Genomic DNA, 25695 nt, shown 5'->3' with positions numbered 1-25695 from the left:
TTCCCTCCATCCCAGGAAGTTTCTATTAAATATATTTTATACATCGAATTCCTCCTGGTCCAATCATGACTTTATCATCCATTAGTTAGATTTCGTACATTTTCCCCTCTTTTTTGGTCACACCAAAATATAATTCATTCCAGCCAGTGAAGATAATTCCTTGTGGGAAACCTGTGGTTGGAAATCTCCCAGTCTCAAATAATTCCGTGTTGGGGGCACACCACCATTCCCACTCTTCCCATTCCAAACCCACTCCCATTTCCTGCACTGCTCCAGTATTTGACTCTGGATTCACCTCTTGGATCTCTGTCATCAGCAGTGCTGGGGAAGGGTGACAATAAAAGGTCTTGGCGTTTTGGATTAAAAATGGGATCTTTTCCAGCCTAAAGAGATCAGGTCATTGTCATCATTCCCAAAGATTGCAAATGCCATCAGCAAAGCTCACTGGACACAGGGTGGAGAATTATGGAATGTCTGGGTTGGAAGGCACCTCAAAGATCATCCCATTCCACCCCTGCCATGGGCAGGGACACCTCCCACTGTCCCAGGCTGCTCCAAGCCCCAAAGTCCAGCCTGGCCTTGGGCACTGCCAGGGATCCAGGGGCAGCCCCAGCTGCTCTGGGCACCCTGTGCCAGGGCCTGCCCACCCTCCCAGGGAACAATTCCTCCCAAAATCCCACCTATCCCTGTCCTCTGGCAGTTCCTTGGACAAAGAAAATTCTGGATTTTCAGTGTGTTGTCACAGGGCTGGAGAGAAACCCCCCAAGAACTTTCTGTGATGGTGCAAATGTGCTCTGCACCCCCTGCTTAATTAAGCATTAAATCCTCCATTGATCTGATTTTCATTTTGGAGCCTGGCTTTGCAAAAGGAAGGTGATGCCGTGGGAATAAATGAGATATTGGAGATCAAATTAGCTTAGAAAGGGGTTATGAAGGATTTAGCCAAATTTCCTGAAGTGGGACTTAAAATAAACCTATTTTTGAGACCTCTCATTGGTACCCACCAGGGCCATCTCCTTCTGAACCTTCACAGAGCTAAACCCACCCGAGAGCTCAACAAAACTGTTCTCGAGTGTCTCAAGCAGCCAAATATTCCCACTGACACACCAGCAGAAATGTCTTATCAGACATTTTATCGTCAACCAAGATCATTCCTGGATTGATTTTGCTGCTGCTAAACCACAACGGCTCAAATTGACATCAGTGGTCCCATCAATACTCAACCTTCAATGCACACAACATAAAAAAGAAGGAATTATTGGTGTTCTGCTCCCACCAGCAGAAAGGCTCAAGAGGGTCCTTTTGTATCCCAGCAGTTAAAATCCCATGGGATAATATTTGCAAGAGAGTTAAACTTGGATAATCATTCCGGATGATTATGTTCACAAATATTTCTCCATAAAAATCCCTTTAAGAGATAAATTCCATGTTGGGCCACAGTGCTGTGAATCCCTGCTCACGTTTAGAGCTGAGATTATCCAAAGCCAATGGGAGGGGTTGAAAACAACATTTTTTCCCATGTTCCCTTCATTCCAAGTGTTATCTGACAGCCACATCAGCGTTAATGTTTCTCCCCAAACCATCAAATATTTTATTTCTAATTAGGGCCTTTTCATCTCAGCGCTGGATTTGTCTCCCTCATCTTTAGTTATGTTTCCATCCCCGCTGCTCAAGGGCAAGATTTGCATTTTTACATTCTATAGAAATCACACTGTAAATATTTATCAGATGGCTCCCTCTCGGCTGCTGATTTGGGAATCCAGGCTCGCAGGAAAGAGGGAATGTTCCCCGTATTAATGCCCCGCTGATCGTTAGGATTTCACTGCCTCCCATACGTTGATATTCCCTGCCCCTCAGCTTCCCATCGCCCCTGCAGGTGCAAAACACCCCTGGGAATGTCACAGACAACAGTGGAAAAACAGGATTCTCCTGCAGGTGGGAGACCTAGGAACACCCAAAGGCTGCAGAGAGAATTAAGGTTTTAGAACCAAACCTTCATAAATCACTGGGAAAAGCCCCAGCTGTGAAGGCACCACAAAGGGCAGGAATGATAAACAAACGGGGGTTTAGGAGCAGAGGAGTTCAGTCCTGGCTCTTTTCCCCACTGGATATTTCTGTGGCATCAACAAACGGAGAAAGGGTGGGAAAAGAGCCATTCCCGTTTGGAAAAGCAGGTTTTGTGTGGTTACACCTCTAAAAAGAGCATTTCTTGGTAGAAAGTCCCCTGTTGGAGCGACTTGGCTCCAGCAAAACCTGGGAATTTTACGGATTCGGTTCGTGCCATTCTCATGAGCATCGCAATGATTTTTAGGAGAGGAAAAGAGGTGCTTTGCCAGGGTGGGAGATCGGGAGTGACAAGGTTAGGGAAAGATCCTCATCAAAGGGCAGCGAGCCCCCAGTCCCGGCCGAGGAGCGAGAGGACCGCGCCTCTGTCCGCGGTGCTGAGCGGCGCCGGCCCCGCCGCTGCCCGCGGTGCTGAACGCCCGAGCACCGCCACCGCATCCCGGGGCGCTCCCGCTCCTCTCCCGGGCAGCCCAGCGGGGTGGGAGCTGGGACAGCGCATCCTCCCGGACACTGAATGCTGCCCGAGGCCCCGCCTGGAACGCTGCACCCCGTTCTGGTGTTCCCAACGTAAGAAGGACACGGAACTGTTGGAGCGAGTCCAGGACGGGCCACGAAGTTGATAAGGAGACTGGAGCACCTCTCCTGTGGAGACTGGATGGGAAAGTTGGGGCTGTCCAGCCTGGAGAGAGGAAATTTATGTGGAGAGCCCAGAGCACCTTCCAGGATCTGAGTGGGGCAATGAGGGAGACAAAGAGAGACTCTTTGTTGGGAACTGGAGTGACCGGACAAGGGAATGGCTTCAAACCGAAGGAGTTGGAATTTAGATGGGATATTGAGAAGGAATTCCTGTGTGTGGGGGTGGAGAGGGGCTGGGATGGAATTCCCAGAGAAGCTGTGGCTGCCCCTGGATCCCTGGAAGTGTTGAAGGCCAGGTTGGGTTGGAGCAGCCTGGGACAGTGGAAGGTGTCCCTGCCCATGGCAGGGGTGGCACTGGGTGACCTTTGAGGTCCCTCCCAACCTGGACCACTCTGGGATTCTGGAGGAAAAAAGCAGAAACCCATCCAGAAAGGAAGGTTTTGGCACCTTTCTACACAGTAACAAAATTGGAAACATTTACAAGGAAGAGCATCAGTTCAAATCTATTATTTGTCTGTCTTCTAATTTTTTTCTTTAGCAGAAATTAACGTGCAAAAGGAAAATGAAAGCAAGTGACAGCAGCACAGCTACAGCCTGAGAGCTCCTCACGCCATACTCTGATCAGTGATGGATAACAGATCTTCTCCAACAGTTAAAACCACTTTGTACTCCACACCCACGAACCTTTCTGTGCTACAGAGCAGCAGCCCAACAAGAATTCTCCATTTCCAATCTCATCCCTCCGCCCGTTCTGTCAGTCCTCTCCAGGGGGAGGCGCAGGGGAACCCCGCTTCCATCCCACAAACACTCGGAGGTGGAGCCATCGCTCTCTCCCCATGTCAGGGGTGATTTATCTGCTGGTAAAGGGACAGCAGGATCCATTCCCTGATAAGCTGATCTGCTTGGAGGTTCTTGGATTTGGAGGGTAGGAAACATCCAGGAGCCTTGGGAACAGCAACTGAGCACAAATTCGCGTCTTAGAACAGAGTTGGGAGAGTCTCTCTAGGACTGGACAAAGAAAGCCAAGTGGCAAGAAAAGGGGACCTATTTTCGTGTCAGGTGGGATGTTCCTAACATGGGAATTCTGGGTGAAATCAGGAGACTCCAATCCGTGCAGCTCAGACTGTTTGGCGTCCCTTTCCCAGGAAAAATCAATTTATTGCAAAAAGAGATGAAACCTCTGTGTGAATGTTCACGGATCTTCATCCTCCTAAATTTACCTTCAAAATACTGACCAGAGAATTTCTGGATTTTATCAACTCATGAAATATTTTGGGGTTCACTTCATCCTCTCTGAGTGTGAATTTCCGATTGTTTAACACTTTTTTATTCCTCCTCTGCCTCTGACAGGGGACTTCCAGCGCTTTGCTTTGTGCCCTGCTTTATTTTGCGCCTGTTTTATGTCTCAGCCACCAGAAAAATTCCCTGTTTTCCCGAGGGTTATTAACAGGCTAAGCACCAGGAAGTGTAAGGAAATATTCCCCTTTTCCTTTGCACGCCGAAGTGGGATGAGTGGGCGCCGCATTAACACAAATTAAATCCCGACCCCAGTATCCAAGCTTCATTTTCCCACAAACACAGAACTCCCAGCTGCCCTTCCTGAACTCCCAAACACTCCAAAATTGTCATTTTCCAACCGAGAGTAGTGCTGGAAAGCTCTGGAGCACCCGGGAGTGTCCCTGCGCAGGGCACGAGGGACCTCTGGTGGAAGTTGATTCCAGTGGCAGATAAACATTTCCATCCCATTGATTCCTCTCGTTAAAGGCACCAAACCCCTTTAATCCGTGAAACTTCAGTGTCCAACCCGATATTCCAGCCCACTTTATCCTCCTGCTCTCCAGCTCCCAACTAAAAACAAACCACCGCCCTCAGGGATATTTTATTAAATTCTGTCAGGCATCGCATCCCACAATAAACCTGCTGGGAACAGCTTCCCTTTGGGCCTGGATCAACACTGGAAAAGAGTCAAATTATCCCCAGAACTCCAAGATCAGAGTTTTTAGCATGGAAAAGCTCTGTTGGATCAGTACCCTGGGCTTCACATGATGAAAATCGCTCCAACTTTGCAAGTCAAGGCAGAATTAAATTTATCCAACCCGGAGAACACCACTAACAATGACTCCCGAATTTTTGTAGGGATTCAGAAGCCACCAAATGCTGTCCTGTGAGTGGCAACAGCCACTGACAGTGAGGACCCAACCAACCTGTTCCCTCCTCAGGAGCAGGGAGACACCTCCTGCACCAGGCAGCACCGCAGTTCCTGCTCCTGGAATTCCTGAGTTATTCCATGCACTCCGGTCTGTAATTCCCTCAAATCTCGTCTTCTGTGACAAAGCTGAAAACAACGTTTCCGGGCTCTGTATTTGCTTATTGACCTAATAATCCCAATTCAGAGGCAGTCACAGCATTGTCTGTGTTCCAAAAATGGCATCTGCATTAGGGGTTTGTTTGGGGTCACTTTAAAAAGACAAATGCAGCCTCCAGCCACTGGTCACGGTGGAATATTTATTCCAAAATCAAATTTAATTTTGATCTCCTAAATCAGCTTCCAGCAAATATAAAAATCAACCAACAACCCCCCCAACAAAATAAAACCAAAAAACCAACCAAGAAACCACCTTTCTTTGCTGGAAAAGCACCACAATTTGGGGGGTTTTGGGAACACAATATTCTAAACACACAGGAGAACACAAGACCACCTGGAAGCACCTTTTTCCAGCAGGAACACCTCCAAAATCTGCTGAAATCCAGGTCTAATACCCACAGTGGCACATCCTGGTGAGGCGACAAGAGGCACCTCTGCCTGAAGGTCATTTGAGACACCTAAAAATCCCTTTTTAACCCGTTATCAACCCATTGAACCCACAACTGAGCTTGCACTTGTCCCAAATCCCAGAAAGGCAGCCAGGAAAGGAAAAAGGGAGGGATTCCAGCCGGACTCACGGGGGTGCTGCTGTCGGAGAAGGTGTTCATGCTGACGGACCTGCTCATCTTGCCCGAGGCCGGCGACGTGGAGGACGCTGGGGACACTGGGGACGGGCTGCGCTTGTCCCGCCGCTCCGGGGGTGGGGACAGGTCCTGGCGCTGCAGGTGCTCACGCCATGCTCGCTGGATGCTGAGGGAACAAAGGATTTCAGTCCAGACCCCTGACTGAAAGCACAGGGGTTGGGGGGGGTCCCGTTTCAGGTTTCCTCTCTGCATGGGGAGCACACGGAAGCACCTCTGTAGGGTTTGTGTAAGGCACTACTGGGGTAATCTGGGGCGGTTTGTTAAAGAGGGTCAGGGAATCCTGGAGCGGTTTGGGTTGAAAAGGACCTTAAAGATCATCTGGTTCCAAACTCCTTCCACGTTACTCAGAGTCCAACCCGATCCCAAAACAGACGGAAGTGATTTTGGTTTGAGAACGAATCGGCACCTTGCAATCAAAATAAAAATACACATTGGTGCATTTAAAGGACTTCAGAACCTTCAGTGTTGGGTACTTATAGCACACTTCGGATTAAGACCAGGCGCAGCTGGAAGGGAAGAGCCAGAGCAGGGTCATGGAATTATGGAATCCCAGAATGGTTTGGGTTGGAAAGGACTTGGACGATCATCTGCTTCCATGGGCAGGGACAGCTCCACTGAAACACCTTACTCAGAGTCCAAACCTATCCCAAAACCGACAGAAGTGATTGTGGTTTGAGACCGATTTGACACCCTGCAATCAAAATAAAAACACACATCTGTGCATTTAAAGGAATTCACAACCCTCGATGCTTTATATTCATAGCACGTTCCAGATTATCATTCACACACAATTGGAATTTGAGAGCCAGAGCAGTGTTGTGGAGTTATGGAATCCCAGAATGGTTTAGGTTGGAAAATATCATCTTGTTCCACCCCCTGCCATGGGCAGGGACATTCCACTATCCCAGGTTACTCCAATCCCCATCCAGCCTGGCCTGGAGCAACTCCAACATCCACAGCTTCTCTGTAGGAAGAGTTCCTTGTAGGATTTTTAAGCTATTGAGGGTTTATTCACTGGGACGAGCAGTATTTACAGATTTGCATTTATATATTTATATTCACAGATTTATATTTACATGTATTTCTATTTTAAAGCTGCAGAATAGACTGAGCTTCAGTCGTAATTACCCTTCTAGCAAGCTCCCCGAAAATGGATTCTTTCATCTGGCTTTTCTTTGCGTGACTAAAAGCTGAAAAGACCCTGGGTTTTAACTGGAAACTTCGTGTCCTTTTAATATTTTAATATGCATTAATATTTTAATGGCCTGGAAGTGAGGGAGTGCTTGCTGGATGGAGGCGATTCCTGCTCCAGGGCTGGAGGATCCACGATGGGAGAGGCTGCAAAAGGAATCCTGGACTCTGATAAATACGTGGGGAAGTTTCAATTATCCCAAGTCAAGACTTTTAGAATAACTGACCCTAGGGGGAACTCCACGTCGTGTAATGTACAGCAAAAAATAAAATTATTCTGTAACTCCAAAAGAGGCTCGACTTAGGATAGGAGGAAGGATTTTTTTTCCGTGAGGGTGGCGAGGTGGGAGACGCCCCATCCCTAAAACCACCCAAAACCAGGCTGCCAAGCTGCCCTAATTGAGGCTATCCCTGCTCAGGGCTGCACTGAAAGGTCTCTAAAGGTCCCTTCCAACCCGAACCGCTCCGTGATTCCGTGATTCGGTGGCATGTGGAAGTTCGGGAGCTGATTCCCGGCGCCCCGGGATGCGCACCGCTCCCTTCCCGTCGGTGCAGCCAGGTGTCAGCGTGTGCCTTGCTGAGTGCCGGCAGCTGCCCGGCTTCCCGAGGAAATTCCGCTTTTCCCGTGCCGCGGGGCTGGGCTGCACCCCCAGAGCAGGAATTCTGCTCCCGTCTCCAGCCCCTGCACCCCCAGGGCTGCTCCATCCACGGGGTCCCTGGGAAACTGATGCTGGGTGGGAAAAGCACCAGGGAAAAGGCTCTGGGCTGCCCTTCCCTTCCCTGGCTTCTCTGCATACACGGGAAATCCAACAGATTCCCAAATATTCCTTTAGTTACACACAGGAGATGCCAAAACTGGTGCAAAACTGATGTTTACTATTGGAAACTTGGTTCAAAGGGAATGTTCATCCCGGGAAGGGAAGGGAAGGGAAGGGAAGGGAACTTAAAGCCCACCCAGTGCCACCCCTGCCATGGGCAGGGACACCTCCCACTGTCCCAGGCTGCTTCAAACCCCATCCAGCCTGGCCTTGGGCACTGCCAGGGATCCAGGGGCAGCCCCAGCTGCTCTGGGAATTCCAGCCCAGCCCCTCCCCACCCTCGCTGGGAACAATTCCTTCCCAATCTCCCATCCATCCCTGCCCTCTGGCAGTGGGAAGCCATTCCCTGGGTCCTGTCCCTCCATGCCTTGTCCCCAGTCCCTCTCCAGCTCTCCTGGAGCCTCTTTAGGCCCTGCAAGGCCACAATTCGATGACCCTGGAGCCTTCTCTTTTTCCAGGCTGAACAATCCCCATTTTCTCAGCTCCACGTGCTTAAACACAGAGAACTCAATCAATTTGCTAACTGAAGCTCTTTCATCCAGTTACACAGAAATCCGGGATGGATCCAGCGTGGATCCTGCAGCTCAGGAATTGGGCACCCTCAGCTGCATTCCAAGGCAGAGCCAGCACTTTTCCTTACTCACATTTTCACTTTGGATTCCAGGGGCTGGAGGTTGAGAGGATATTCCTGGATATTATTTTCTTCATCCATGGTGAGCTGGTGGCTACGGGAGAGGAAAGGAAATGAGTTTGTCATGTCCCAGCCTGACATTCCTGCAGTCCTGGGAATTAATTCCGGAATCGGGACAAGAACAAACAAGAGCTGCTGATCGGAAGGTGTTGCTGTCTTTGGAGGAAGTTGTCTGGACCACTGTGCCCAGCATCCATCAAAAAATGGGAATTTGGATCCAGTTTTCCAGTGAGAAGCTGCCTGAATCCCTGTTTTAACCTCCCAGCTGCCGTGGCTGCAGGGACAGGCACGGCCAGCAAAGGAGCTGCTGTAAATAAAATAAAACCCCACTGGTGAATCGAACAGATATTCCTGCTGAATTAACTTCCATCCCTGCACCACGCTGGGAAAGCTGGAGAGGGAAATGGAAAGGAACAATGGGAATGCTGGCAGCAAATGAGGTACAGCAGCAAAAGCCACGTGGGGGGTGAAGAATGAATTCTTTGTAATAAATGATGGCTGAGGATCTGCTGCTGGGAACTGATGGCTTGGAGAAAACAAAGTGAAAATGCTGGAATATCCAAATCCAGCACCTGGGAGCGCTGCCTGGGACGGGAGCAGCAGCAGGGGTTGCATGGCAGCTTGTGGCAGGGAAATTCGGGACATCAGACCCCAACCTGTGGAGTGATTTTGAGACTTCACTGGGCACTCAATGACATCACTGTCAGAAATCACCCTCCTGTAACTACAGATGGGAATCGTTTATGGGAGACAGGCAAAACTGGGAATATTGTCCGGGACAAAGAGGATCCCTCAGCAAAGGTTTCAGTCCTTAAAAAACCCATTTCACTTTATCATGGGCGAGACACTTTGGGAAAGGCACATTTACCTTTGGAGCGAGCCTTTGCCACCATTGACCTGTTCCAGGGTGTGCTGGAGCCTCCTGAGCTCTTCCTGCAAGGAGAGAGAGAAAAAAATTCATTATTTTTATGGGAAAGCCCTTGGATGACATTGGAGAACCCCTCTCAACCTCCAAACAAAGCAAGTTTTGAGTCAACCCTGAAACAAAACAATCCACCAAGTGCCACCTATGAGATTTTAAACTTAGAAATCCGAAATAGTGACAGAGAAAGCAATATTTTATTGATAATCCAGCACGAGCTTGGAAGGAAATATCAGAGCATCATTTTCCATGAGCCCCGGGATGAGGGCTGAGCAGAGAACAAAAAAGCAAAAGCCAAAATCGGCTGTGACATTTTTGACCATTCCGAATGAAACATCACTGGGCAGCACCTCTGAAGGCCGGGATAAAAGGGACAGAGGCAGCTCTGGAAGGGGCCCGGCAAAGTTTGCATCACTGGGAAGAGGAGGAAACAGGAAATCGATCCTAATTGCAGCTGGGCATCATTAACCGTGGAACACTGGCCGGTGCTCCTCGCCACGGGATGGATGGAGCTGCCCGTGCTGCTGTGCCCATGGAAAAGGGGTTGGGTGCTGCAGGGGCACTGCGGGCACAGGGACAGCCAGGATGGTGCTGGGCCACTCCCAGCTCCACATCCTGCCCACAGCGACCCAGCTGCAGCTCCAGGGAGTTAAACTGGAAGGGCTCCGTGCTGCTGCCGGAATCCAGGATGAGTTACAGCACCTCTCTGGGCCCGGATATAACACAAACACAGTGGAAAACTTCCTGAGCTTTTCTCTTCCCTCATCCAGTGGGATACAGACACAGACAGGGATTGGGCAGCTGCAGACACGGAGACACTGAGGGGAAAAAAGCCAGGAAAGCTTGAGGAGCACACTCAGAGCAACCCAAAGTGTCTTCTTCCTGCTCATTCCGTTTATCTGTTAATTATTTTTCAGCCTGAGGGTACCCAGCATCCTGGGCTTTGTTAATTTTGTATTTCCTCGTTTTTTATTGCCTTAATTGCACGACACTCTGGAGTCTGGATTACTTTGGAGAGGAACACGAGGAGATGGTAACGCAGGCAGGGTGAATTCCAGCATGGAAGGGAGGGGAAATCTCATATGACAGATCCATTTCTGAATTCCCAGGGGAGGGGTTTTCCCCAGAAAAAGCAGGAAGCTCCTGTTATAGCTCCTGAGCCTGTTAGTTCTAGTGACAACAACAGAGGAGTGTTTGAAAACTGAGAGGAAATCCATTAATCCAATTTTCAGCTTTCCAGCACGGGGGACCGTCTGTAATTTTCACAAAAGAGGGATGAACTAGTTTGGGAATCAGAAAGTTCCTGTAAAAAATAACCTCCCTGTCAATGAGGAAATATGATTTCTCTATTATTTTCTACACTCTTCGAAGCCCCGTTTAGGCCAAGCACTGTGGGTTTGGAATATAAGCAAAGGAATTGCTTTTGGGAAAGGGTATGGGAGTATCTGCCACACTGCTCTGTCCCCAGCGTCACAGCAAGGGCCTTTCCTCGGATAAACCTCCAGGGTTTAATGCCAGGATCCTCCAACACTCCTGGGATTGCCCATCCCTGGGCAGGACGGGCATTCCTGTGCCAGGGAGGGGAGGCAGAGGCATCCATCAGCTCCAGGTGATGGGTGAGGATGGGAATGTGTGGACTGGGCTGCCAGGGAGGATGGGCCCAGCCTGGCCTGGCCTTTCCACATGGGTTTATCCTCGGCCACAGCACCAGGCCAGGCTGGACATTGGGGCTTGGAACAGCCTGGGACAGTGGGAGGTGTCCCTGCCCGTGGAACTGGATGGGCTTTAAGCTCCTTTCAAGCCAAATTCCTGCGTGTGTCCCTCAGTGCCAAGGTGGGGATCGGTCACTGGTGGGATTCGGTGATCCTGGAGGGCTTTTCCAGCCTCAGTGATCCCGGGAATCTGGGCACGTGCACAAATCAGAGCACCGGAGAGAGAAAAATCCCTGCCAAGCTTTGCAGGTGAAGCGAGCACAGATGGAGAGGAGGAGGCTCCGGAGCTCCCGAGGAGTGAAATCTCCTCTCCCAGACGCTGCGATGGCTCCGAAGATGTTTCTAATCGCGGGCGTTGCTTGGCAACCGCATCCCATGTGGGCAGTGCTGCTTCCACCTGGAGCAGGGAAACATCGGGATGGCTCCTCACAGACAAACACCGGGATGGCTCCTCACAGACAAACATCGGGATGGCTCCTCACAGACAAACATCGGGATGGCTCCTCACAAACAAACATCGGGATGGCTCCTCACAGACAAACACCGGGATGGCTCCTCACAGACAAACACCGGGATGGCTCCTCACAAACAAACATCGGGATGGCTCCTCACAGACAAACACCGGGATGGCTCCTCACAAACAAACACCGGGATGGCTCCTCACAGACAAACATCGGGATGGCTCCTCACAGACAAACACCGGGATGGCTCCTAAAAAACACCGGGATGGCTCCTCACAAACAAACACCGGGATGGCTCCTCATAAATAAGCATCGGGATGGCTCCTCACAAACATCGGGATGGCTCCTCACAAACATCGGGATGGCTCCTCACAAACAAACACCGGGATGGCTCCTCACAGACAAACACCGGGATGGCTCCTAAAAAACACCGGGATGGCTCCTCACAAACAAACATCGGGATGGCTCCTCACAAACAAACATCGGGATGGCTCCTCACAGACAAACACCGGGATGGCTCCTAAAAAACACCGGGATGGCTCCTCACAAACAAACATCGGGATGGCTCCTCACAAACAAACATCGGGATGGCTCCTCACAAACACCGGGATGGCTCCTCACAGACACCGGGATGGCTCCTCACAAACAAACACCGGGATGGCTCCTAAAAAACACCGGGATGGCTCCTCACAAACAAACACCGGGATGGCTCCTCACAAACATCGGGATGGCTCCTCACAAACATCGGGATGGCTCCTAAAAAACACCGGGATGGCTCCTCACAAACATCGGGATGGCTCCTCACAAACACCGGGATGGCTCCTGCTTCAGCTGCCACTCAAAACCTGCTTGGGTTTAGTTGCGTTAAATAGGATTGGGAAAATAGATCCAGGATTGGGAAAATAGATCCAGGACTGGGAAAACAGATCCAGGATTGGGATGAACTTCAGTGTGTCCTCCAAGGCCTCCTTGGTGTTCCATGCCCCACCAGCCTCCAACGTGAGCAGCATCTCCACATCCCATGGACACTGGGAGCAGTGTCATGCCATGGAATTCCAGACTGGTTTGGTGGGAAGGACCTTAAATCCCATCTCATTCCATCCCCTGCCAAGGACAGGGATACTTCCTGGACGCTTCCCCAGACTGGGATGCTCCTGTTAATCTGACACAGGCACTGGGATGCACAAGACCCTTAAAATCAACAGAGCTAAAAAAACAAACACTTTTCCCTTGGAGGTGGCACTCCAAAGTCAAAGCAGAGCCACGGCACCATTCCCAAGGTTTCCCGGCTCCTCAGTTATCCCATTCTCATTCCCACAGCTGCCTCATGTGCTGTGGGAAGTGCTGGGCACAGGGCACAGGGCAGGTTCTGAGTGTTTGATGACAGAATCCCCCAGCACCCAGCAGAGCCTTGGGATAAAGGTGATGCCTTGGGTTTTAACTTTTATATTTTTCAAATTCTTTACTGCCTGGTGTGTAACTCTGAAGTTTCTTGTAGCCTGTTAATTTCTGCTCTCTCATGCTGGGCAGACATAACAAAGCCTCTCTGGTCCTGCTCTCCAAGGACACCCAGACTGTCCTAGGCCCAAACAGTATAAACCAAAAGCCTCTAAAGGGGGGGGCCAAGCTTAGGGAAATTACATCATTAAACTGAAGCTTTAATTGGAGAATTAACCCTGCTATGCAAATGAACCAAACCTATAAAAGGGTGAGGAACTCGTGACCTGTTGTCCATCCTGGGGTCCATCTTGGGGTCCCTCTCTGCAGTGGCCTCTGGCTCCCCAGGGGTACCTTTGAAAGCCTTTCAAATAAATACCTCCCTTTACTCCTGTCTAGTCTCTGGTTTTAGGTGGCCTCCTGAGGCATCAAAAGGCGTCCCAGGAAAACCCGAAATGCAAACAGAAGAAGCAGCACGGGAAAGCCTGAGATGGAACCTGGTCACATTCAGTCTGGGAAAGCAAAGAGTTACACTTGGTATGAATAATTCAAAACCAGCCTCAGACAAATGATCTCGGGTCTAGAAGGAAATGGGAAAGCCTCTGGAGGCTGCAGCTCTTTTTATTCCTGCCTGGTTGCTGCTGAATGCTGTTTTCTCTGGGGTTATTTTTTACCCTTTAAAAAAATATATATATATCTGGATATCCAAACAGTCAGCTCAGATGTTCAGAGAACACAGCAGACCCCAGAGAAATCCTTTCATTTCATATTCATCTCTGCCTGGTAAATTATTCATTAACAGGGATCGCTCAATGGGGGGAAAATTAAAAACTGGCAAATTAGTTTTCATTTGTTGACGTTAATTATTTAGTGTTCTTCCCTTTTGTTAGGGAAAACACAGAGGGGGATTGGTCTTGTTCTGACACTGCGAGTTTGCTCCCCAGACAACTCCTGGATAAGCATTGCTGGGGCTACTTCTATGGAAAATCCATGGAACTGTGGCTCCAGCGCAGGGATGTTGGGGCAGAGCTGGATTTCTGAATTCCAGATAAACTCCTGGATATTTTTCAACAGCACTTTGGAAAAAAATAGGTTGGTGGGGCTTTATTTCCAGAGATCACCCCAGGCATGGCACTAATGGAGATCCCATTAATTAATCTCCCTGAGCTCAGCCACAAACCCCCCACATTCCCATCAGCCTCGTTAGTGTTCAGCTAGTAAAGAAATATCCCCATGTTTAAGGGGCAGTGGAAATGGAATTGTCTCTGGAGCACTTTGGTTTGGAATTTGCAGTCGCTGCTCTGAAGAACAAGAGGCAGGAGGAGTGAATCAGACTAAAATCTCCAGCTCTCCCTAATCCTGCCCCTCAGCTCACAGGAGCTGCCAGGAGAACTCGTTCCATACCTCATCCAGTTTTTCTTCCTTCTGATTTCAGTGGCTGCTCCATCCTGAAAAGCTGGAAAAGCTTTGATTCCTCCCAGCTTTTCTACCCAGGCAGCCACACAGCTCCCAGCCTCAACTCTTATTTTTCTGGAATACTCTCTGAGTGAAACCTGCCACGGGGCCACTCATTTATGTAAATATGGATAAAATAATAATAAAATGATGATTAAAACCCTCCTGGCTCTGTGGGAGTCCCCATTCTGACCAAAATAAACTTATTTCAAGTTTTTTAATGAGTTCCTGAGAGAGAAAACTGCTCTTGCTGCTGCTCAGCTGAGAGCCTAAGAGCAAATAATCCCAGCTGAGCCTTCCCAGGGAAGTTGGATTCTTCAATCACAGAGCCAAAATCCTGGTTTTCTGCAGCAGCTGGTCCTGCTCCACTGAATTTCCTTGCTGGGAAATGTGCAGGTGACCCCAGGACTTGCAGCATCCTCAGTTAACTCAGTCAGATGGGGTCAGCTCACAATGAACTGCATTAAGTGATACTGGCTTGGCTGGGTTGCTCATTCTGCCCTGCCTGGTTTTTGGTGCATCTTTCCAGAGGGAAGGGGCCTTTTCTCAGTCCTGGTTTCCTGCAGACACATCCCCGGGAGCGTTGCCAAGGCACATCCACCAGGACAGGAAATTAAAGGTCTCAACTCCCAGACATCACAAGATCAGACAAAAAACCAAATCAAATCCCAGCGTTCACAAACACAACCTGGGATAATGAAAGGAGGCGCTGGCCACGGCAGGGGGGTGGAACTGCATCAGCTTCAAGGGTAGGATCAGCAGGGCTGGCCCTCACTTAGGTCCAATAAAAAATAATGGCTCAGCCTTGCTCTGGAGCTCCATATCCATCTTTTATAGCCACAGAATAGAATCCCAGGATCACTGAGGTTGGGAGAGACCTCCGGTACCGTCGAGTCCAACCTGTGACTGATCCCTGCCTTGTCCACAGCCCAGAGCCCTGAGTGCCACCTCCAGGTGTTCCTTTGACTCCAAACCTCCCTGGGCAGCTCCTGCCAAGGCCTGACCTCCCTTTCCATGGGGAAATTCCTGCTGATGTCCACCCTGAGCCTCCCCTGGCCCAGCCTGAGGCCGTTCCCTCTCCTCCTGTCCCTGTTCCCTGCCAGCAGAGCCCGACCCCCCCGGCTGCCCCCTCCTGTCAGGGACTTGTGCAGAGCCACAAGGTCCCCCCTGAGCCTCCTTTTCTCCAGCCTGAGCCCCTTTCCCAGCTGCTCCTCCCAGGATTTACTCTCCAGACCCTTCCCCAGCTTTGTTGCCCTTCCAGGACCTGTCTCCAAACGAAACCAAAATGCTGCATAATTATTCAGAGCCAAAGGGCCCCCAGATGTGATGAGAATCCCCCTTCCCTCACTGCTCTCCTGCGGTCTCTGCTGTGAAGGAGCCTCTGCTTTGGGTTTCCAAGACCAAAACTGAATTCAAGCGTCAGAAAGAGCAACAGCAACACCCTTCCTTTGGAATGCCTGGATCCTCCCTCCATCCAAGGGGCAGAAAGGACAGAAACTCCATTCACCAGGGCTTTGAACTTTCCTGTCATCCAAAAGCAAGGCAGAGCCCTTGGGCTCCCTGGCGGCAGAGTCTCGCTGATTAAATCTCTTCTTTCCCAGCTGCTTTTAGAACACCTTTTCATTTTCAAAGTTCACTGTGACACCAAAGAACATTCATGGCCGAGCCTGGGAGTGAAGCACCCCATTTTTGCCAGGTTTGATGCTACAGGAATGTCAGGAACACCACTGAAACAACACACAACCACTGCCGAGCTGCACCGAGGCCACGGGAGCGAACTTTATCCACTGAAAAGCTGCAGAAAAGGTCAAACGGGCACGAGGAGTCGCATCCCTGTGGATTCTGTGTGTGTGGAGGGGTGAGGGGGAGCTGGAAGGAAATGTTCTGGAAATGTTCTGTTGGAGATGCCGCTTTAACGCTGGGCTTGGACCGCTAGCAGCTGCAGCATTCACGGGAGGGACCTGTCACGGTGTGGAGTTCAGGCTTAAAGAAATACAAATGTTGGTGCTGGGTGTTCTCCTGCTCCCGCTGTCAGGGACTGCTGGAGCTGGTAAAGGTCACATCACGGCTCCCACAGGAAAGGCTTTCCAGGGAATTCAGCTTTGGCCGTGGGAAGGAGAGGTTGGGGGTGATGCTCTGTGATGTCTGCGAGCCGGGCAGCGCTCAGTGCTGCAAGTGGTGCAGAGATGCTTTGGCTGCTGGGTGCTCTGGGCATGTTCCTGCCATGGGGAGGAATTCCATCCCTTCCATCCCTGTGCCAGGCTCTCCGGTGGGCCACAGAGCTGTGGGATGGGGGAATTTGAAGCACATGGTTCCCCACCCCAGGTAAAGCATTAAAACCCCCACAAAACACCAGCCCTAAATTTAGGGATTAAGCCCAGAAAAACCAAGTGGGTCCTTGGTTCAGTGAGCACTTCCCTGTTGGAAAATCCATTTCTATGGACAGACGAAGCCAAGAAAAATCTCCAAGGCACCAGGACTGCAAAGCTGTGCCATGCCAATCCAAGGAACTCCTGAGAGCCAAGCTCTCCTGCTGGAGAATCCCGGGATTTTTTGGGTTGGAAGGGGTCCTAAGGCCCATCCAATTCCACCCAGAACATCTCCCACTGTCCCAGGCTGCTCCAGCCCCAATGTCCAGCCTGGCCTGGGACACTGCCAGGGATCCAGGGGCAGCCACAGCTGCTCTGGGAATTCCATCCCAGCCCCTCCCCACCCTCCCAGGGAAGAATTCCTTCCCAATATCCCATCGACCAGAACAGCTCACTGGAAAGAGGCAAAGCACTCCCAGCATAGCGATGAGGATGGTGAGCAAAAATAAACCAGCCCTGAAGTGTTTCTCCCTTCATCACACAAATAATTAGGAACACTCGAGGTCGTGTGGTGCTTTTTAAACAGGGCCTCGTGCTGCTTGGGGGAATACAATTCCACGGCAGCAGTTTATCCTGGGAAGTCAGCTCAGCGGGGTTACAGCGTGCCAAGTTTAAATGGGAACCATTTGTTTCCCGTCTGCACTGCAGCAGGCGCTGGCAGGGTTTTTACGGAGCATCCCCGGCAGCCTCCGACTGTTGTTTTTCCAAATTAGCGCCGTGCCTGTGGAGTTAACGGGAGTGCAGGCAGCGAGGGGCCTCTCCACAGCCCCGTCACCGTGCTCAGGATCCTCTGCAGGAGCAGAGGACAAGGTCTGGCTGAGCTTTCTGTAATCACTGCTCTGCTGACGGGGACACGGCGCCGCTGCTGCCCCGAACCGAGGGGCGCAGAAAGGGCTGGGTGGGCACTGGAAAGCCAAGAGGCTTTCTATTTGTGAGGGTGTCAAGAAGCAACCTCTGCCTTTCCAAGGAGTTCCACAAGTCCTTGGCCCCACCAGCACTGATTTCTGGAGAGGGCTCTGCAGAGTTTTACCTGGGGACATCCTGGGGACACAAGGGAAGGCAATTCTTGCTCATAAAGGGAGGGATTGCCCAGAAAACTCACCCCAGGAGGTGATGCAACTCCGAGGTGTCCATTCCTCCTGCCACAGAAGCTCTGGCTCTGGGAGAGAAGGAGTCACACAAGTCTGCTCTGACAGATCATAAAGAATCCTGGGATCTCCTGAGCCCCAAGGATCACCCAGTCCAGCCCCTCGCCCTGCAGAGACACCCCAAATCCCACCCTGGGCATCCCTGGCAGCACCTTCCCAATGCTCCTGGAGCTCTGGCAGCCTCGGGGCCGTGCCCATTCCCTGGGGAGCCTGGGCAGTGCCCGGCACCCTCTGGGGGAAGAACCTCTCCCTGATATCCATCACTAGAGAGGCAGCAAATCCTGCATCCTTCAACCTCTCCAATTCCCATTTATTACAGGAATATTCCACATCGGATGGCTCCAGGATTATCCTGTGCCCCAAAATTTCCAGGCCACGTCTCCTCTGTCAGCTCCTCCCTTTCATCGCTGACCCCTGCCCACCTCCAGCTCTGGAAGTGCCACCCTTCCCTTGGGCTCCTCCTTTCCTGCCTAACCTGCATTTTATCTCTCCTGGATAACAAGGAATTCTTCCAGCTGCAAAGCAGCTTTAAACAATTATTTTATCCCTACTATGTTGATCTGGCTCCTGTGGAACAGCAGCTTTGCCACTGGGCTGGAGCACGGGAATCAATTTTCCAGCAGCAGCTTGTTTTTATTCCATCAGCTCTCCTCCCTTCCCAATGATCCCTCATCCCTCGCCTTGCCCCGACAGATTTTTGCACGCAGAACTTTTTCCAGATGGCAGATCCAGTGCAGACAGCAATTTGCATAATTTAAATCTGCTTCCTGGCATAAATTACAGCACAACACACCGCGGGCTTTGATTTCCAGCTCCTCACAGCCAGGGCCGGGCAGTGCCCGGGAGTTGCAGGTGTCTCTGGAAAACCCAGGCTCAGCCACGGCACAGGGCAGGGGGAAGGGCTGAAATCAGAAATATTTCCTCATGGAAATAATAATTCCCGGTGGAATGTGCCCCAAACAGCACCATTCCAGGGAACTCCAGCAGCTCACTGGCTGCTCCAGGGTGAGAAGGTCAAGGAGAGCTCCTGGTGACACAGTGGGGTTTTCCCACAAGGACAAGTACAACTTTGGGGGTGTTCCAAGAAGGTTGAAACAAATCCATGGTCAAAGTGAATCTCTTTTTTCCTGACCTCCCCATCCCAGAAGCCGGGCTGAGAGCAGGAATCACCTCTTCGGGATCCACAGCACTCACTGATCTGACACCTGTGTCCATGCAACCCCTCCAAACAGGAGCCTCCTGCCAAACATGGATTATTCCCCTTCCAGAGGCTCCAGTTTAGACCAAACACGAATTTCTGCCCCGAAATATTCCCCGGGAACAACTGAGAGGTGAAAGACTCAGAGCAGAAATGTGCTGGCAAACACGGAATGCAAACAGATCCCTCTGACAGCCCCAGAACAGGAGCCTGAATCCCAAAATAATCCAACTAAAACACACACATTCCCCACATCTTGCCTTGCTCCCAGCAATTTGGTGGCACAGCGGAGCCGTTCCCATCCTTGGCACGTGCACTGCACTGGGGCTGGCCAAGACTGAGCATTCCTTTGTTCATTTGGCACCGGGAGAGGCACAATGGACCCAAACCCTACAGTCTGCAGCCAGCTGGGAGGCTGAAAACAGCAATAAACTCCAAAAGTGCTGCTTTTGTCTGTCAGCACTCCGAGCAAGCCCATGTCTTCAAACATTTCTGCCTCTTACATGTCAATTAATGCCTTCTAATTTCTGCACCAAGCGTTTGCAGCCCTCTCTCCCCGTCAGAGGAGCGTTCATTCTGCCGCTGCTTTGGGCTCCCTGAGCCCCATTTCCGCTGTCAGAACTCGTGTTTAGGAACGTCACCTGCGGAGTTCCTTAATTCTGTTATTTGTGGGGTTGGGACGGGCCCCACAAGCCTGAGGCCACTTCATCCCCAGGGAGGGAGCACATCCATGCCCTCATGAAGTGACTGTGAAATTCCCACAATTAAGGCCTTATTTTCAATGAAAATTTGCACTGGAATATTCACATTCACAGGCTGCTCCCAGTGCAACTCCCTCCCTCAGCCCAGTGTGGATGTGTTTGCTCTGTCCCGATGGTGAATTCCCATCGACTTTCTGCCAGGGAAAAACCCCGGAAAAATCATCCCATCCATCACCCTCAGGCCTCTGCTCCACTTTTAATTACAACGCTCAGGATCCTTCCTTCAAATCCTAAACCTGAGGAGAAAGGAGCTTTTAATTTGCACAGCACCATGAAGTTCCCTGCTCCAGTGACATCCATTTGCTGCTGTCTCCTGTGCTAAGGGAGAGATTCCCTCGCTTTCCCTTTTTCCATGGAAGATGAGTTTGCCCCAAGTCACAATCCCTTTACAATGAGTTGTGCTTTGTGCCCACTCTGAATTATAAGGATCATTTTCCATGGGCAGCTGTAAATGGATAATTCAGGCTCGTTTTGCTGGGATGTATCGCAGTTTGAACACTCTGGTTTAATTTTAATTTCACCCAGTTTGGGTCTTTATTTTTAGGCTGATCCCAGTTTTGGGAGAACTTTGGGATGAGGAGTCTGACACAAAGCAGCTGCTGAAACGCTGACCTAAAATAGACCTGAGAGGGGCTTACACAGACACCTTCCCCCCTTTAGGCTGAGCTTAAACCCCACCAGCATTCCCAGATTCCTTCGGCACCTCCCCCTTTGCAAGTGGACATTTTCCATCAGGATTCCGATCGATGACCACCGCAACAACGTCACCGTCCGATGGAAAACTCCCATCAGGCACCATCAGGAATCATCGGATTCCTCATGGAAAGAGGGAAAGGGATGGGATAAAAGCTCGGGATGTTTTGTGGAGAGGGAGAACAAGACGGGAGAGGATTTAAAATCAGCCTGAAATTCAGGCACCTGGAGAAACGCCCCACACTTCTCATTCATTCAGTTATTAGCACACAAAACCCACTTTAAATACTTGATAATTGAAGGAATTCACAGGATTACCAGGAAATTAATTATTAATAAAAGACCCTCCTCTGTGCCTTTCCGAAAGCAGCTGCTCTCCGTTGTTTTCAGAGGCACCAAGCTGAGCATTCTCCAACTGCTTTTTAATACATGGAAATAATATTCCAAAGCAGGGACAAAATGCCAGCGGCTGAGGGGTGGCTGAGCCATCCACGGCGTGCAAACGAATTCCCTGCCTGGATATCGGGATGTGGATGTGCAGCCTTCAGGAACCAAGGGAGCCAAACCCGCCCAGGATGGCAGGAGGAAGATCAAGCCCAGCTGCCCCCGGTGCCGCAGGAATGGATGGGAAAATCCGTGCCAGGAAATGTGAGAAACGGCTGCAGGAGATGGGGGCAGGCCCTGACGGGCTTCATGCTCATCAAGGATAAACAGGGTGTTCTTAATTAACACGCCCGAGCCAGGACTCGTTATCACAGATCGATGTAGGGTAGGATTTGTGGGAATGAAGGGGAAAAGGTCACTCCAAAAGGATTTCCCTCACTCCCGATCATTCTCAGAGTGAGCAGAGCTGTAAAATGCAGGAAATTCCATCTTTTCTGTATTGCAGCATTGTACAAAGGTGTTTCTATTCCTTAAACACAGCTAGTACAGAAAAAACCCTACAAAAGGGTCTGGGTTTATTCCTTAAAAAATTCAAGGTGTCTTTCAGCTTCTTGCAGATTGATCCACCTTTCCCTAAGGAGCTCCTCAAAACATTCTTATGGAAAAGCTGTCCTGCCTATGGGAATGCCTTGTAATTCCCACAACCAAAAATTGGCCACCCAGCATCGCTGATGCTGGAATTGCATCAACAGTCCCATTAAACACCCACATTTTATGGGTGTTTGAAACACTTCCCGTTTAACAGCCCCACTTAAACACCTCGTTGGAGTCTGGAAAGAACTCTGAGGTCCACCAGGAATTTCTCTTGCCACAGAACAGGAATAGAGATTTTTTTTTCAATAAAAGAAGAAGGAAGCCAGTCCCCAGTCCAAGATGTGCTGGAGATATTTGGGCACAGAGCTTGGCACAGCTTTTTTTCAGGGCTCAAGGAGTAAAACTTCCTTTGGCTCCCTGAAGGGTTTATTTTGCATCAAAATAACCAGAAAAAACCATTTCCCATGGCAAAAAAAGCCCCTTCAACAGGAAAAATTCCCTATATTCAGCATAATCACCTTTAGCACCTCATTCATCAGATCCCTGTCTACTCCAAGAAATAATTCCAGGTAATTCCCATCTTTGAAAGCTGGAGTTTCACGTGGGGGAGTGGTTTATACTCCTGATCCTTTCCCATTTATGGAATGACAGATGTTTCACTTTCAGCACCAGGGACTGGCTCCTCTGAGCCCTCCTGACCCGGGGGGGACTGACTGCAATGAGGTCAAACCCCATCTCCACCTGCACTTTGAAGCCTCTCCCTTCCAGGTGTTCCTAAATCCATCAGAACTGCCTGGGAAATCATCACCCATTCCCAAGGGATGGGAGCTCCTCTCTGCTTTGTTCCCAGCAGCTCAGCCTGGATCATGCAGTCGGGTTCACTGGCCCAGTTCAGTGTCAGGTTGGTTCTCAAATTCCCATTTTCCCACAGTTTTCCTGTTTCCAGTCTGGGACCAGCTCTGTTTCCACACCCTGGACATCCCCTTAAATGTGGGATTTTCCCAGCTCAGTCTCCAGATCTCACAGAGGAGAAGAGCTGAGCATTTCTTTTCCTCATGGATGTTCTCCCAGCACCATTTTTTCCTCAAAACCACTTTTTAGACCCTTCAAAGCCTCTGACCTTGCTAAATGGAAATATCCCCACATCAAGATCCTGCTGAAAACTCGGGATGAGCAGAGCTGCCCAAACTCCAGTTAAACCCTAGACAAGATCCTTGTTCCAGGAGATATTTCCATGTTTCCTCTGGCTGATTTTACTGTATTTACTGTATTTACTCTCCAGCCTGTTGTAAACAAGTGAGTTTGAACTCAGGTCCCAGCCCCTGTGGTTGGAGGACAGCACAGAAATCTGGGACAACACCTGGAGGTGTCCCACTTCTCCTGCCCACCTGCATCCCGCTGCTCCAGGATGCTGCAATCAGGCTTCCCAGCTGTAGGAAATGTGGAATATTGGCTTTGCTGAGTTTTCCCAGCTGGAATCGGGGCACTGAGAGCCACAGCTCCCCTGAAACAGGAAACCTTCCCCTCCAGAGGGTTCATCCCAACCAGTTTGTCATTTCTTCCTGTGTTTTCTTGGGCATCCAGGGAAATTGCTGGAAGTACCAACATTCCCTGGCATTTGATCTCCTCCCTGTATTTCAGGTCGGAGCAGGCTTTTGCACACAAAGGCAGGCCTTAGCCTTTGGGCACAGAAAGAGTCTCCCTGGTTTTATTGGGATTCCAGGAGTCCCCAGACGGCCTGAGCAGGAACCTGCAGGAGCCTCAAGTGACAGAAAATCCAAGTTTTAAGAGATTTAAAGCAGGGAAAGGATTCCAGTTCTGTCTGTGCTTTGGAATGCTCAGGGAAAGCATAACTGGACACAATTCCAGAGGTTTGACAGTGCTGCACTGGGAGCATGAGGTGAATCCCAGCACCTTCAGCTCACGGAAATTCTTCTGGATTTATTTTATTTCTAAAACTCCTGCGGAGCTTCTCCAGCCTTTTGGGAAGCTGAACACTTTGAACCAGCAAAGGCAATCCAAATTTATTCAGCTCCAGGTAAGTGAGATATTCCCAGTGCAGCCTTTTTCCCCCTGTGCAGTTTAACCAGTGAGTTTCCATTGTCTGACAAGTTGTCCTGGAAAACAGAGAAGCTGGGATTGATCCCAGCGTGGGAGAAACGGGAATCCAATATTTGCTGATTTCCAGCCACCCACTCTGGAACTTGGAGCCGTGCAGGATCCATCAATCCCAACGTGTTCAGCCTCCTCCTCCAGTGAGGAACGGGATGTGCAGGATGGATCCTCGCCCGAGGGTCGGCTCCCTGCCCTTGGAATGCCTGAGGAACCATTCCCACTTCCCTGTGTTGCCTCTGAGTGTCTCTCCCTGTTTCATTTCCACCCTCTGGTGTCTGTACACGGTCACTCCCATCCACCACATCCTGGCCGATAGCCTTGGAATGAGCTTTGGAAAAGCCTCGTGGGCTGTCTGTGCCCTGTGCGCGGGGGATGGAGTTTGGGATGGAAGGAACCACCCTGTGGAATCTCCTCCCGAGGGAAGCACAGCTCCAGCGTGCTGGGAGAGAGCCTGAATGCCCAATCCAGCCGGCCCTGCTACAGCTGCTCCGGCAGGAGCGCCGAAAATAAACAATCAGTCCGGCACGGAGGAATCATCGGAGCCCTCTGCCCGCCGCCAGAGCCCGCACTGGCCCCGCACATTCCCGGGATGACTTCATCGGGATCCAGCGCTGAGCCGGCAGCGCAGGGAGCTTTTCCGTGCTGACAGCCAGCTGAACTCTCGGCTCCAGCAGCCCTGCATCGATCCGCCGGCTATTCCAGGGCTCGGATCGCCAGGAGCTGAGATCCCTGCGGAATCCCGAGGCTCAGAGCCGCGGGCCGTTCCCCCCAGGACGCCCAGCCACGTTTCCCCCACCCCCAGGAATTGCACAGCCGAAAGAAAAAAGGCTGTGAAATCCAGGGAAATTCTGCCACGGAGCCCGGCCACCGCTCGGCAGAGCCCTGGGAATCCTCAGGCATCTTTTCCAAGCACTGTTTGGAATTGTTATCCCCCGGAGCTGCTCCCCTCCTTCCCGAGCCGACAACAGAACCCAGCCTTAAATTCCCTTAATAAACTTCCAGCACGGCAGGAATCGCATCGCGTTTGCTCCAGGCTCCTTCCCCCGAGGCAAAAGTGCTGCTGGATCCCAGATTCCCTGAGGAAATCTGCCCGCGCATCCCCGGCTGGGGAGTCACACACAGCATCATCCATGTCCCGGCGGGCACCCCACAGCCCCGGCATCCCTTCCCCATTCCCGAGGGAGCTGCTCCATCCCAGAGCTGCCCGAGAGGGAGCTCGGGGCATTCTTTAGGGGATGCAATCCCTTACCAGCCGCATGGCGAAGTTTCCCAGGGAAAAGAGGCAGGAACGCGGCTCCTGCCGGCGCTGGCTCCCGTGGAACGGCAGGAGCCGGGGAAGCTGCAACCCTCGGAGTTGAGCTCACTCTGTAGGCACCAGGAAAACCTCAAAGAGAGGGGGGAAAAAAATGGGAAGAGCCAGAGCGGGAGCGAGCAGCCCACAGCCAGCTAGATGGGAAACTTCTGGCACGGCTCCAGCGCGGGGATGGATCCGCTGTCATCCCGAGGCGCGCAGCCATGGGAATGAGCGAAACTTGGATTTACGGGCGGGTTCGGAGCCGGCAAGGAGCGTTTTCTAGGGAATCCAGGGAGGAACGACGCTGGGTCCGAGAGGGAATGGCGGGGTGGGTGTGTGCAGCACACACAGAAACGCATCAGCCAGAGAGTCCCTGCCAGAGATTCTATTTTATAGATTCTGTATTTTATAGATTCTATTTTAGATATTCTATATTTTACAGATTCTAATTTATAGAGTCTATATTTTAGATATTCTATATTTTATATATTCTATATTTTATATATTCTCTATTTTACAGATTCTATTTTAGATATTCTATATTTTATAGATTCTGTATTTTAGATATTCTATTTTATAGATCTATATTTTATATATTCTGTATTTTAGATATTCTATATTTTACAGAATCTGTATTTTACAGATTCTGTTTTAGATATTCTATATTTTATCTATTCTATTTTCTAGATTGTATTTCCTATCTTTATTTTGATTTCTCTATTTTATTTCCTATTTTCTATGAA

The 25695-nt window shown here is 50.5% G+C and overlaps 1 protein-coding gene across 1 annotated transcript in view; it reads right to left on the bottom strand.

Moving 5' to 3' along the window:
* LOC104688159 (IQCJ-SCHIP1 readthrough transcript protein) overlaps positions 1-24931 on the bottom strand; it is an 83930-nt gene extending 58999 nt beyond the window's left edge. Inside the window, exons 1-4 of the mRNA XM_039557035.1 lie at positions 24908-24931; positions 9278-9342; positions 8363-8443; positions 5644-5815 (exon numbers count right to left, since the gene is read on the bottom strand). Coding sequence (XP_039412969.1) covers positions 5644-5815; positions 8363-8443; positions 9278-9342; positions 24908-24916 — 327 coding nt within the window. The 5' untranslated portion in view covers positions 24917-24931. The remainder of the gene's footprint in view (positions 1-5643; positions 5816-8362; positions 8444-9277; positions 9343-24907) is intronic.
* Positions 24932-25695: the final 764 nt, after the last annotated feature.

The sequence above is a fragment of the Corvus cornix genome, chromosome 9, assembly GCF_000738735.6.
Source record: "Corvus cornix cornix isolate S_Up_H32 chromosome 9, ASM73873v5, whole genome shotgun sequence".
In the NCBI taxonomy this organism is placed as follows: Eukaryota; Metazoa; Chordata; class Aves; order Passeriformes; family Corvidae; genus Corvus; species Corvus cornix.
This window is presented reverse-complemented; position numbering and strand designations above follow the sequence as displayed.